We start from the raw sequence: 12,095 nt of genomic DNA, 5'->3' as shown, positions 1-12,095 counted from the left end.
GTGGGAGCCGCGACGCGCGTCCAGCGTGCGTCGTGTTGCTCTTGGACGCGTGCGCGGCCTGTTTGCGTGTGTTGTGTGGTCGCCCTGGTGTGTGTGAGCCGGGTGCTAAGTCCAGCCGCGCAGCCCTGTGATCTATGGGTCCAGATGCGTGGCCCAATGGAGCATAAAATTGTGTGGGGCGGCGCGGCTGTGGATGGCGGCTGACCTCTCATTACGCCGCTCGCCTCCCTTTCTTTCTTTCTCTCTTTCTTCCTCGCCGCCTCTCTCCGCCTGCCACGGCGGCCAGCGTGAACGCGAGCGGCGCTTCTGGAACCAATTAGGGCCGCCTGTTGCTAACTAGCGCCGGCTGATGAGATTTGCACGTGAGCGCCGAGTCGCCGCTTTTATTGTCCTTAGACTCCACATCTGCGCTGCTCAGGTGTTCAAAAGACAACTCGAGCCGTTCCCACGTTTTTCGTTTTCTCATCGCAAAACGTAATAAAACCTGAATGAATTATATATATTAAAAAAAAAACACCCCGCCATGCATATCCAATCAGCTTGGTCCTGATTTATGCCGCACATGCTGCGCGGCTGTGTCACTTTGACGGCGCTCCACGTTTCAGGCAGCCGTTTCCAAGCGAATCATTAGGCCTCCGTTCAAGTCGCGTTGCATCAGGTTGAGCTGAATAAATGTCCCGCTCGCAGGTGGCGCTCATTGAAAATGCTCACACTTTAATTGATATGGTTCCTGACATATTTGTGCCCTTTGCTCAGAACTACAGCAAAGAGTTGGGAGAAGAAGAAGAAAAAAAGCGAGGAACCACCTCCAACTTTGAGGCACTTATATAATATATGGGTCTGAGACATGAGGTGGACGGCCAGCTCTTTGTTGCAGAGGGGGGTGTTTTGAAGTCGGGCCAATCAATTAACAGTCACTTGAAACAGAGGAGGGGAAATTCACATTTAATTGTATTCAGGCTCATGCGGCCGTATTGGGAAAACCAAGGGGGGGACTACAAAAAAGAAACTACAAAAACTAGGTCGGTTTGCGGTCCTTCAAACCCAGTGGTGTGATATACTGCACCCTTAAAGCTCACAGTGGTATTTATAGTGGCTCTGGAGATTTCCCTTGTAAAGCTGCAGGCTTGACCTGTAAACCAGGGCTGCCTCTCGCTCCCAGCCGCCCACTCTCCCCACGGACCCGCGTCTGTGCAGCTCCGCGGAGGCTGGAAGCGCCTGGAAGCGGCCGAGGCGTCTGTGCGAGTGTCTTCGGCCTTTTGGTTATTACATTTAGAGAGATGACTTCACAGCTTTTTACAGTGAGTCAGTGAGTTCTGGTGCACATCATGCACCATTTGTTCCTGATTTATCATATTAAGACACAAAGCAGCTACTTTTACAAAAGATGTCAACAAATAGAATGCGTGTGATGAGTCTGGACCTGGTAACTACTGAACCTTTCTCTACACAGACCTTGTTATAATAGACAATATTATACTTACTGTACATGTATACTGTGAGTGTGTCTTGTACTTCCTGTATGAGGTTCTATGACACATTCTGGATTGTATTTGTTTTTCCTGGGGACAGTTGGAAGCGACTAATGTTAAAACTCATGTGAACCTACTTACTCCTGCTTAAATGGCAGTTTGGCCACATTATCACACTGTTTCGGGCCTTTTCCACACACGGTGCAGCTGCCGCCGGTCGCTTTAGCGCATACTGTATAACATGCTAATCGACATGACATCATTTGGCAGCTTCGGTGCAGCAGTTTCAGCTCCAGACGCGCCTTTTAACCCAGATTTGCGTTTGATCTGCGTCTGTTTTTTTTCTTTTTGCTTGTAAACTGTGTTTACGGTGTCATACTGTAAAACTGAGAGAAGCGTTAAATTATTATATTTGAGACGTTACCATGGAGGAACGCTCAGCTTTTCTGCTGATTAAGAGGCCCGTCTGCCTCCTACACTTTAACCTCTGACCTCTGAGCAGCCGCCTGTTTACCTTCAGCAATGCATTGGCTTTTAATTGCATTGTATAATGTTGTTCATTCTGTCTGTGTGTGGCTGTCAGGGGGCACTTGTGGAGTTTGTGCTGTAATGAGGTAGCGCGTGGTCGTGTTACTGTGTGGGCCCCTGGTTTTGCCCGAAGGCGCAGGGAAACCTGCTGCACGGCAGAAAGCAGACACTGTACAGTATATCTGAGAGTAATTAGGCAGCTATCCTTTAAAAAACGGCCAGTAACTGCTGGTGGAGTTGGTTTCAGATGACCGCTCGTAAAAATACACCTGTCCTCGATGGGGAGGGAGCGCGAGCGTCTCAGCGGCTGCTATTGGCTGTTTCACATTCAACTTTCTGGGTGAGGAAAATGAGCAATGGGAAAAAATGTTGACATATTATTTCCAAAAAGCTCTATGCGAAAATTTTATGGCAGGAAATTTGACCAAAATATAATTTAAAAATAGTTTTTACACAGTCTAGTTCACAAAATGATCTGTTAGCTCATGGTTAGGTTAAATCTAAATAATCCTCCTGAATCTAACGTGTAAAAAAAAATCAAAGCACTTTCCTTCTCTGACTTTGAAGGGAAAGATTAAAGTTCCACAGCCGAAGGAGCAGGTCAAACAATATTATGAAGTTCATCTCAAACACAAAGGCCCAGCCCCTGCAGAAGCGGCTTCATCATCAGCCCATTGTGAAAATAGAAATTGCAAATCCGACCGTGGCCCCACGGTCTGAGCCCTGAGATAAGGCTGATTGGAGCCGGACGGCGCTATCGGTGACATCTGTCCACTTGCTGGGTCTCAGGTGCGTGAGTTTCGCCGTCTTTTCTTTTTTTTGCGGGGGGGCGGCGGCAGGAATGTGCGGCAGCAGAAAGCAGCACTGAGGTTAACGGGACTGTTTGGAGCTGTGGAAACTCTGCGAGCATGACATCATCTCGGAGCATGCAGGAATGGAAAAGGAAAGGAAATCTCCTCCCCGGGAGAAAATGGAGGGATTTGAAAGAGAAATGCTGGGTATGACTGTTCCGTTGGAGTAAACAGTGGGGTGGTCGGCGTACACAGCGTGAAATATTATCACTCAAAGTGCAGGGGATCGTGTCCGTCAAAGAGTAACTGCTTGGTTTATGTTGTCAAACCACTTGCCAGGTAAAGCTATGGAAATCTCACAGAAATCTGCCCTTTGGGATTTAATGTCAGTGTTTAGATTGGCTTTCGTGGAGCGGCTCTCGGTGGCCAGCGTTCTTAATTTGTCTTCCTATTTGTGCTTTAATTCATGGGCAGAGGGCACCAGGCCTCCGCTTTACGACGCCGCCTCAGAGCCAGCGCGTCAACCTGATTGGACCTGTGTTAATTTATTTCTCCCTCATCAGAGTCCAAAATGCACAGAAAGCTGATTTCCCAGAACTCCGGGCACCAGACGTCAGCTCACATGTTCAAGACGCAATAAAAGGCTTTCATGAAGTTCAAATATGAAGGCGTCAGAGGCTCTTAGAGTCAGATCTGAGTGAAGGCCCACCATATTAACTCTGCCGTCTGTACTGTGGCGTGGGCTCTCGTCGCCCTCCGTTCGTTATTAATGGCTCTCTCGTCTCCCGCCTTGCTCCTTGGCCTCCGTGTGATACGGCGGTCGACTCCTGCAGTGAGTAAAGTACGGCCTCATGCCTGACGTGAGCTGGAAAATGCTCTCGCTGCCAAGATGTGGCCAGACGTGAGACCTAAGGTCGGAAAAGCGGGAATAGTTCCGTCAGACCCAGATTGGACCACGATGGGCTCGTTCCCCACTGTCCAACAGCAAAGATGCTTAAAGCGTTGTCTTTGTATGAAGGTGGAACGGGACGGTCAGCGCTCCATCTGCTCAAACTGAGGTTAAAATGTTTGATGTCCTTTTACACACATTTAACGGCTTCGTGCCAGGATCCACTGCTGGCGTGTGGAACGGACGCATCCCTGACCCGCGCCGACTCTGTGCTCTCTGTCAGTGTCTGATTGCTCTGTCAGAACCTTGACCCGTTCACCGGTGCGGCCGTCCTGAGCCCAGTCCGATCTGAATGCTCGTTACAGAACATCTGAAAACACAACATGCTCTCCAGAAATGTGCAAAATGAGCGAGAGCTCCAGACAGTTTGTTCATGCATTACATAAATGTCCATGGCTGAATCTCAAAACGGTCCAGTTTTCTCACAGAGGTTCAAAAAAGAACTTGGAACCAATTGGAGATGTTAAATTCCTACTTGTTTAAAACGGAAGGAATGTTTTTCCAAATGTCAGTGGGTGGATGGACGACGACGGGTCCCTCAGAGACCCGTAGATCTGGACAAAGTGGGCCAGTCCAACACGGATGCCGGCTCTGTCACACGGACACAAACGCTGGTTTTCTGGAGCCTCCACTTTCTGCTGACTGGTGGGCTTCGTTCAGGCACAGATCTGTGGTCAGCGAGGACCTGGTGATTTCTGTTATTAGGCCTGAGGCAACGCCGCACTTCTGGGGTCTGAAGTAAATTTAAAGGAACTGAGAACTGACAGTCCCAGGAGTTTGTGTTCTGTTTTCAGTGAGATATAATAGTGTGGATGGGTGGTTGACCTTACAAGTGACCTTCTAGCAGACACATGGTAAATGAGTACGAATGCCAGATGTGAAATGGAAAACCTCTAAACAACTGCATCACTCTAAATTGGCCTATCATCAGACCCCTTCGCGTTCTCTGTGATTTGTCCGCGCGGCCCCCGCTTCACATGTGTTTTGTCAGTCTGCACTGTGTGTGTGTGTGTGTGTGTGTGTGTGTGTGTGTGTGTGTGTGTGTGTGTGTGTGTGTGTGTGTGTGTGTGTGTGTGTGTGTGTGTGTGTGTGTGTGCGTGTGTGTGTGTGTGTGTGTGTGTGTGTGTGTGTGTGTGTGTGCGTGCGTGCGTGCGTGCGTGCGTGCGTGCGTGCGTGCGTGCGTGCGTGCGTGCGTGCGTGCGAGAGGGCCTGCAGCATTTCTCAAGGCTGCGCTCCAGAGCCGGCGCTGCCTCTGTTCTGCACTAACCCGGCGCCGTGTCCTTCCTGGGCGACGCGATTGTGCACCTTTGAGCTCCTATTGAAAGGTGTGAAACCAAGCCGTGAACTCGGCACTGACTTGTCGCCACCTTTACTGTACGTTGGAAAAACAACTTGTTAATTAGCGTCCTCTTATTTACACATATAGCAGCAAAGTAGCGAGATTGTGTTTCATTCGGAGGCCTTTTAATTTCCAGCTGGCAGATATGAGTGGTGTTGGCTGCTGATGCATCGTCTGGCTCTTAAGCTGCTGAATCCTCCTCAGATGCTGATGTAACTGTGACAGTCGGCCGAGCCAATGAGCAAACCTGACCGTTTGTGTGAAAGGAGGATCAGCTGGTTCTGCCATGTTGTTCCGGCCTGAGTGGCTCCGTGTTGTGGCTGTCGGTTCAGCGCAGATAAATAAATAACAGCCACCGTGCTTGATTTCCTCCAGTTCCGCTGGTGTCAAACACCACCTACTCTGCACTGCAGCCGGGTTCAGACAACGAGCCCCAAATTATTTTCCGCTCCGCTTCAGCCAGGTCTGGTGGGCTGCAACAGCCACATGGAGCGCAGGCTCTAGAAACATCCCATCGCAGGTCGTCCATCACGGGCCTGACAGCAGCCATTCTGCCCCACTTTGGTTCCAGCGTGTGCAGCTGCGTCGAAGGACCCGTCGCTGGCGTCACCATGAACCCTGCAGGGTGAAACGCACCAGCGCACCCGGATCGGAGCAAAGTTCAACCAGTTTGGATCAGATCGTCGCAGATGTTGATGGTTTTTCATAGTAATATAATTGTTATCAATAAAACTGCAGATGGCCCATTGTTAATGTTTTTACTGGGCTGGATCTCAGGCTGCAGAAGGTTTAAGCTCCACATTAGGAGGTCGTTACCCTCCACTATAAAACAGAGCAGCATGACACAGCTACTTAACCATTTAAAGGTTCCCTGAATAAAAAATGAAAATACAATTTTATTATTTGATGTCACTGTGTTGTAAAACAGTGACATCCAATGATGTAATTGTCTATCAGTTGGTTTCAGCAGCTTGAAAAACCTCTGCTCACAGTGTCTTCATCTAATACCAGACCGACCTCATCACTCAGGGTCAGGGATGGATATTAATTGAGGTTACTCTATTTGGACACTTTATGATTTACATGCATACGATCCTGTTTTCATTCCAAAGACTAATTCTGAAGAGTAAATAAAGCTGATGGAGGAACAGGAACCACATGGCCGCGGCTATTACCTTAACAAAGTACCTTCTGCCCAAAACAAAGTGAGTGTGAGTAGATTTGCTAAGATCTCGACTTTGGAGCCGCTGCCGTTGTGCTTATTTGTGGACGATTTCCACTGTGTAATCTGTCCCACATGGATTTCCTCCAGAGGCCATTAAGATGTGGCATTGCAGGGAGAATGGGGAGCGATGGGAGACAAATCGGTGCCCCCTGAGCACATGATCCGATGGAAACATCTGTCAGGATCCAGTCTGTGTGAGTGGAGTGTGATTTGTGGGCTTTTGCCGAGTCGGCGCTTCGCTCCTCGATCCCTGTCCGTCTCCCGACATGAACACAATTTAACTTCACAAATTTGTGATCTTCCAACTGTTTTTCCCTCCGAGGCCTTTAGACTCACAGCCGTCGTGTATAAGCTATATTAAGTGGGTTCACCAGGAGCTGTGAAAAGACTAAGTATGAGAACAATCCCAGTGTCAAGTTGATTTTAACGGTGGCCTTTATTCCTGACGGCTTGTGATACAACACTGCCCACAAGCTGTAGTAAAACTGGAGGAAAATTTAACAAGAAAACATTGAAACTGATGCTCGGCTCCAGTCGCTGAGCTGCGTATGAGCAGATTTCATACCTGACAGAGGTGGTTGAGGCTGCAGTGAACCAGCAGTCAGCTCGACGCGTCGGGCCATTATTCTGTCCTTCAAGCTGCCTTCTGGTCTTTCTCCGGTCAAAAGAAATAGCCTGAAACCTGTGATGAGCTGTGATGAATATTTTATTAGAAATGTATAGATCAGGATTTTCATCCCCATTTTAACTCATCTTAATAAAAATTTGTATACAGTATGAATCCCTATAAGATCATTGGGGATTTATCAAAGTCTCATGTAGTCAGTCTGTAACTGTTCTGTGTCTGATTTTGTTGAAGCGTCCGTGCCGACAGTGAGGAGGAAATGTCCAGTATGTATTTAGAGGACGAGGAGGTAAAAACAACAGCGCACACATGTCTTTAACCCTCATCCGTCCCTTCCTTCCCTCTGTGTCGGGGTTTTACGGGCTCTCGGTGGGGGGGCTGTTTTCAGAACAGGTAGCGAGAGGTAGGAAAGCAGAGGGAGGAGGTGCGCGTTGTGTTTTCCTTTCTCTCGCACCCCCTCGCTGGATCTCAGAGGAAAACAGCTGCGGCGTCCAGGAGGAAGCATTACTCTGTCCCATCAGGCTTCTTGGCCTGTGATGGACAGCGCTCCGCTTTTGGCTTGAGTTGCGATGTAGGATACAGTTTATGGGCCAGAACCCAGTGGGGGGGTCCTGTCTCTGGCAGAATGTCGCCCTGCCCACTCTCCAAATAGCAGGGTCCCCGTGACGCTGACCCGTTTGGCCCATCGGGGGAGGAGACCTGCTCCTTAACCTCTGAGAGTGGCCGCATCCGAAGGCTCTCACTGTTTTCCTCCACTTGCACTGTTTTCGTTTGACTTCACTGGGTGTGAAAGAAACCCGTCACACTTTACGTCTCTGTTTTTCACGGTTGCCTTTTGGAGAAGGTTATTTTCGTTAGATCATAAAGCAACATTTTGCAACAACATTCTTGGGGGAAGTGTATGAACATAGACTCCAAGCATTATGGGAAAAAACCTTTATCCACATGCCATAAATTACAATACAAACATAAATAAGGTCAGGCTTCAAGCTATTTCCAGCTGAAACGCAAGAATTAACTAAATATTGATTTTATAAGTTAAACATTTACAGAACAGACTATTTTAATTATGTCTGTGGGGTCTAAAAATATATTAAAATTCTAATTTGATCATTTTTAAGCAGTAATCGACGACCAACCTGCTCCCAGGTATCTACAGTAATAAGTGCTTTTCAGACACTGGTGCATGTGTCTCCTGTACTAAACGCCTTCAAAGCAGGGTCCGCTCCCACAGCACAGCTGCTGAGTGCTCTGCAGCTCGCTCCTGTGTCTCTGGAGCTCTGTCTCAAGCAAGTGTAGCGGCCGCTGCTCTGAATGAAGTGTGACCCGCTTCCTGTCTGTCTTGTCCAGGCCTTTGTCTCCCTCTCTCTGCTGTACTGGGCTCTGCAGAGCTTCTCTCTGCTGCTCAGCACTAAGAAGAAAACCACCTGAGGCCACGCCGGACGACACACACTGACCTTTGAAAGTGATAATTGATGATGTGATTGCAAGGTAACATCTTTTCTGAGCTACTAAATACAACCTCACCTGTTTGTTCCGCGCGGAGGAGCCGGACGGAACGCAACCAAAGCCTTATTGACTAACCAGAAAAAGGCAGGTGCTAAAAGTCTTTATCCAAAATATGTCTTGTGCTTTTGTTAAAATGATTCTTTTATAATCGCTTGCTGTAGTTTGGATGCAGGAACTAATCAATAATAACATTTTGTGTCACATGCACTATGATATATATGTTTTTGGTGTCATCTATGCAACTCATACCTCTAAAAACATGCTGTTCTTTGCTGTACTGCACAACCATGTACAGTTTGTTTTCCATTTCTCATTCCAATAAACACTGAAAATTGTCCTTTACAACGAGACTTGTGTGATGCGCTAAAACCTCGCGTCGTGCCGGCTCTAATCTGGTTTCCAAAGAGCAGCTTGTTCACATGAATCCATTCCTGCAGCCTCCAGATCTTGTGTGGGAGTGAAGAACAGTCCACAGCAGATGGTGCTATTATCACCAGTCATTAGTCTCATTCAAATCGGCATTTTGTTTCCCAGCGCCACCTGTGACCTTAAGACATTTAGCGACGCACAGGTTGAGCATTAAAGGAAAGAAAACATGGTGAGGGATTTATCTGATGCACAAAGTTGAATTGTTTCTATTAGTGTGTGATGTTACTTTTCATGTGAGCACATTCAACCACCTCTTGATGGATCAGGGTCTGCAGACGGCATCTGTGGAGGATGGAGCACAGAACCAGCAGGTCTGTTTATGCACAAGCAACACTAGTGTGTGATGGCGCGAACCCAACACCACGGGCCCCATACTGTAATTCCAGGGTTCATCATGACATCATCAGACAGTCATCAGACACTGCTGCTGCTGCTCTGCCTCAATCAGCATGTCAGTAATTTGAAGCAGCTGTTAAAGCCGAGCACCTGCTGTGACATCACTGATGGGGGAGTGGTTACACCTTCAGAACGCTGAAAGGGTTCGAGGCCCTGTCTCCTGTGTCTCTACACATGATGGCAGCTGGCTTTGATTCCGGTCAGAGGACGCAGCGGACGCGTGGCTCCACACAGGCCCGGCCTCCAAACAAAGGTCAGTGCTTCACCGCTGCTAATGCCATCAGTAACACTGACTGTATGCAGAGCCGAGACAAGAGCTGCGTTTGTTGCCTGGTGACAGTAGAAGGGTGCCACCGGCTTGTTTGCCTGACGCGCCTCATTGTTCGGAAAGGACGTGGAGATCAGAGAAGCTTCCAGCTCGGTGCCGAGCTCCTCTTTAAAGCCTGACGATCTGAAGGTTGTTCACAAAAACATGCTCAAACAACCAAGACTGCAATGTTAAGCTACGCAGGTGTAGAAAGACTCAGTGCAAACAACGCTCCTCAGATGCGCCCTCTACTGGCCAGAATGGTCCCGCAGGGAGCAATCGACAGCAGGAGACGGTGGATGGATGAGTCAGCGACACGCTGGGCTTCACCACTTTTCATTTACCAGTTAAACTGGTAAACTGGTCTCTGATGCAGCTGAGCGTGTTGATCCTGAATGTGGAGGAACATTAAGAAGAAATGCTGCTGCTTGTACAGTAGATTAATGCTGACCTGAGCCCAGCCCTTTTATCTCTGGGAGCTCCCGTGTTTAGGTCACGTGACTTAACACCTCGTTTGACACCACGTGTGACTGTCAGGGTCACGCTGAAGGTGTGAACGCGCGTAAAAGCGCCCAGAGACGGAGACCTCCTCCGTCTCAGCCCTGAAAGCTCATCGCAGGCAGCGGCGCTTCTTAAATTTCCCCACTGATTTGCACTTTATTGCTTCACCAGCGTAATCATTAACTGCTTTTACCGGCCTTTCGCATAATAACATCACAGCCGTTAGCTGGCTACTGTGTGCTCCATGCTCACTCTGATTGCGAAGGAGAACAGAAAATTAGGTTGGGGAATTATGCGGGGGTTTTATTTCTTACCTGCACGCTGCGTCAGATCTACATGTCTGAATCTAGAGCTGTAGATGGAGCTTTTGTAGCTTCTCGTATCACTTCTGATTATGCTGCTCTGCTTTTAAATGAATTCCTGCTAACAGGATGAGACACAGACCTATTGATTCTACTGTAGGATTTGCCCTTTACATGAAATCCCGCTATGAGGCAACGAGGTCTTGTTGCTTAATGATGCGCGGAATAGACAATCGATGACAATTAGATCAGGCAGGGCTCGAGTCAGATACATAGTCGTGATATAAAAACACGTACAACACCAACGTTTTGCCTAAAACTGAGAACACGGATGAAGGGCTGTGCCGTTCCCAGCTCAGCAGCTCCTCAGCTGCACCCGTGTCTGCGTTCTGCTCACCGGGTCGGGGAAAATTTACATCAGCTGTGGTTGGGAAAACCGGAGCACGCCTCAGTGCACCAGACGAGTCCACCACCGCCGCTCTGATGGCTGCTGCACCACCTGGAGGGGGGGGGTCCTGTCCACCATGTTTCCATTAATGTGACAAACTCTTCCTCTGCATCTGCTGCGGCTCTGTGGTCCCTTTGCCTCAGTCTGGATCTGTTGGGTTCAGAGTTGCTGAGTATCTGTCATTACCCTTATGCAATATAAAATCTGAGCAGAGCGTATACAGTAGCTGCATAATTCATACTGTAAACAGCGGTGACCCAGTTCCACCTATTGTAAATCCAACTCCGCCGTGTTTGTCTGATGATGCTTTGGACTTTTTTTTTCCTCTTCGCATCGTTCTGGTGCTGGTTCATCCTAATCCAGAACATGGGAGGTCTACCAGTGTTCATTAAACGTTTCACTGTAGCACAATTTGTATGTTAACAGGTGGAAAATGCACCAGACTGATACACGTTGCTCCTTTGCAGTCGTCCAGTGTCGGACCACCGTCGTTGACAGGACGCAGTAAAGAACAGCAGCCGCTGAAGCAAAGCTGCTGAAGCAAAGCAGACCAGTCGCACCGACACTTCAACGCTCGTAAGTGATCTGGAAGTACGAGCTAAAGTCTTCAGCCGTGAGCTCTTAGCAACAGCAGCCATGACGATAGTAAAGATGTTTAGCTTCATGTTCTGTTTAGTTTACGAGCGACACGTGATCTTTGTCCAAACTGAAGTCTGTGTTTGGGGGCTGTATTTTCCTCGTCTTCCACTCATTAAACCGCAGAGGGGAGGAGGGAACAACTGCGATGCTCCTCTGGTGATGGAGGATGTTCCAGTGGTTCAACGTGGGGAGTCTGTGGAATGAAGGAGGGAGATACGCGCTTCATCCCAACGAACGGTTGAGCTTTGGCTGCAGAGCAGCTCACTCCTCACCTCCTACCTTTCTGACGCAGCTGTCTATTATTTGAGGCCCATCTGACGCCAGACGCGGCCGCTCCCCCGGGACGCGCGACTCGTTACGTCACCTTGTTCTGAGCGTATTAACCACGGTGCACGGGTGAAGAACTTCAGCTCGAATGGTTCCTTCATCAAGATTTTTAAACTCTCGCTTAATTCCGCCTGCAACACATTTGAGCTCAGTCGCGATTTGTGTCGATGCGTCGTTAATATCTGTGCGCGTCAGGCGGAAGCACGACCGCTTTCACAGATGTCGCACCGATGCACATTTAGACTCTAGTCAAACTCTGAAGGTAGCACCTGGGTTGTCTGTGCAAACAGGGACCTTGGGGTCCGGAA

General features: G+C 48.6%; 2 protein-coding genes across 4 annotated transcripts in view; both read left to right on the top strand.

Moving 5' to 3' along the window:
- agmo (alkylglycerol monooxygenase) overlaps positions 1-8,786 on the top strand; it is a 29,985-nt gene extending 21,199 nt beyond the window's left edge. For 2 of the 3 annotated variants that reach the window (XM_055503028.1, XM_029129710.3), the window contains one exon: positions 8,280-8,786. In XM_055503028.1, the coding sequence (XP_055359003.1) occupies positions 8,280-8,360 (81 nt within the window). In that variant the 3' untranslated portion in view covers positions 8,361-8,786. Of the gene's footprint in view, positions 1-7,163; positions 7,219-8,279 lie in introns of all 3 variants that reach the window. The other variant, XM_029129711.3, reaches the window with a different exon arrangement.
- Positions 8,787-11,378: 2,592 nt separating this feature from the next.
- The window catches only part of dgkb (diacylglycerol kinase, beta), a 37,859-nt gene continuing 37,142 nt past the window's right edge, over positions 11,379-12,095 (top strand). The window contains exon 1 of the mRNA XM_055503027.1: positions 11,379-11,397. The gene's annotated coding sequence lies outside the window, so the exon portion shown is untranslated. The remainder of the gene's footprint in view (positions 11,398-12,095) is intronic.

Source organism: Betta splendens, chromosome 16 (genome assembly GCF_900634795.4).
Source record: "Betta splendens chromosome 16, fBetSpl5.4, whole genome shotgun sequence".
Taxonomy (NCBI): domain Eukaryota; kingdom Metazoa; phylum Chordata; class Actinopteri; order Anabantiformes; family Osphronemidae; genus Betta; species Betta splendens.
Note: the sequence above shows the minus strand (reverse complement) of the source record. Positions and strands in the feature narration are given on the sequence as shown.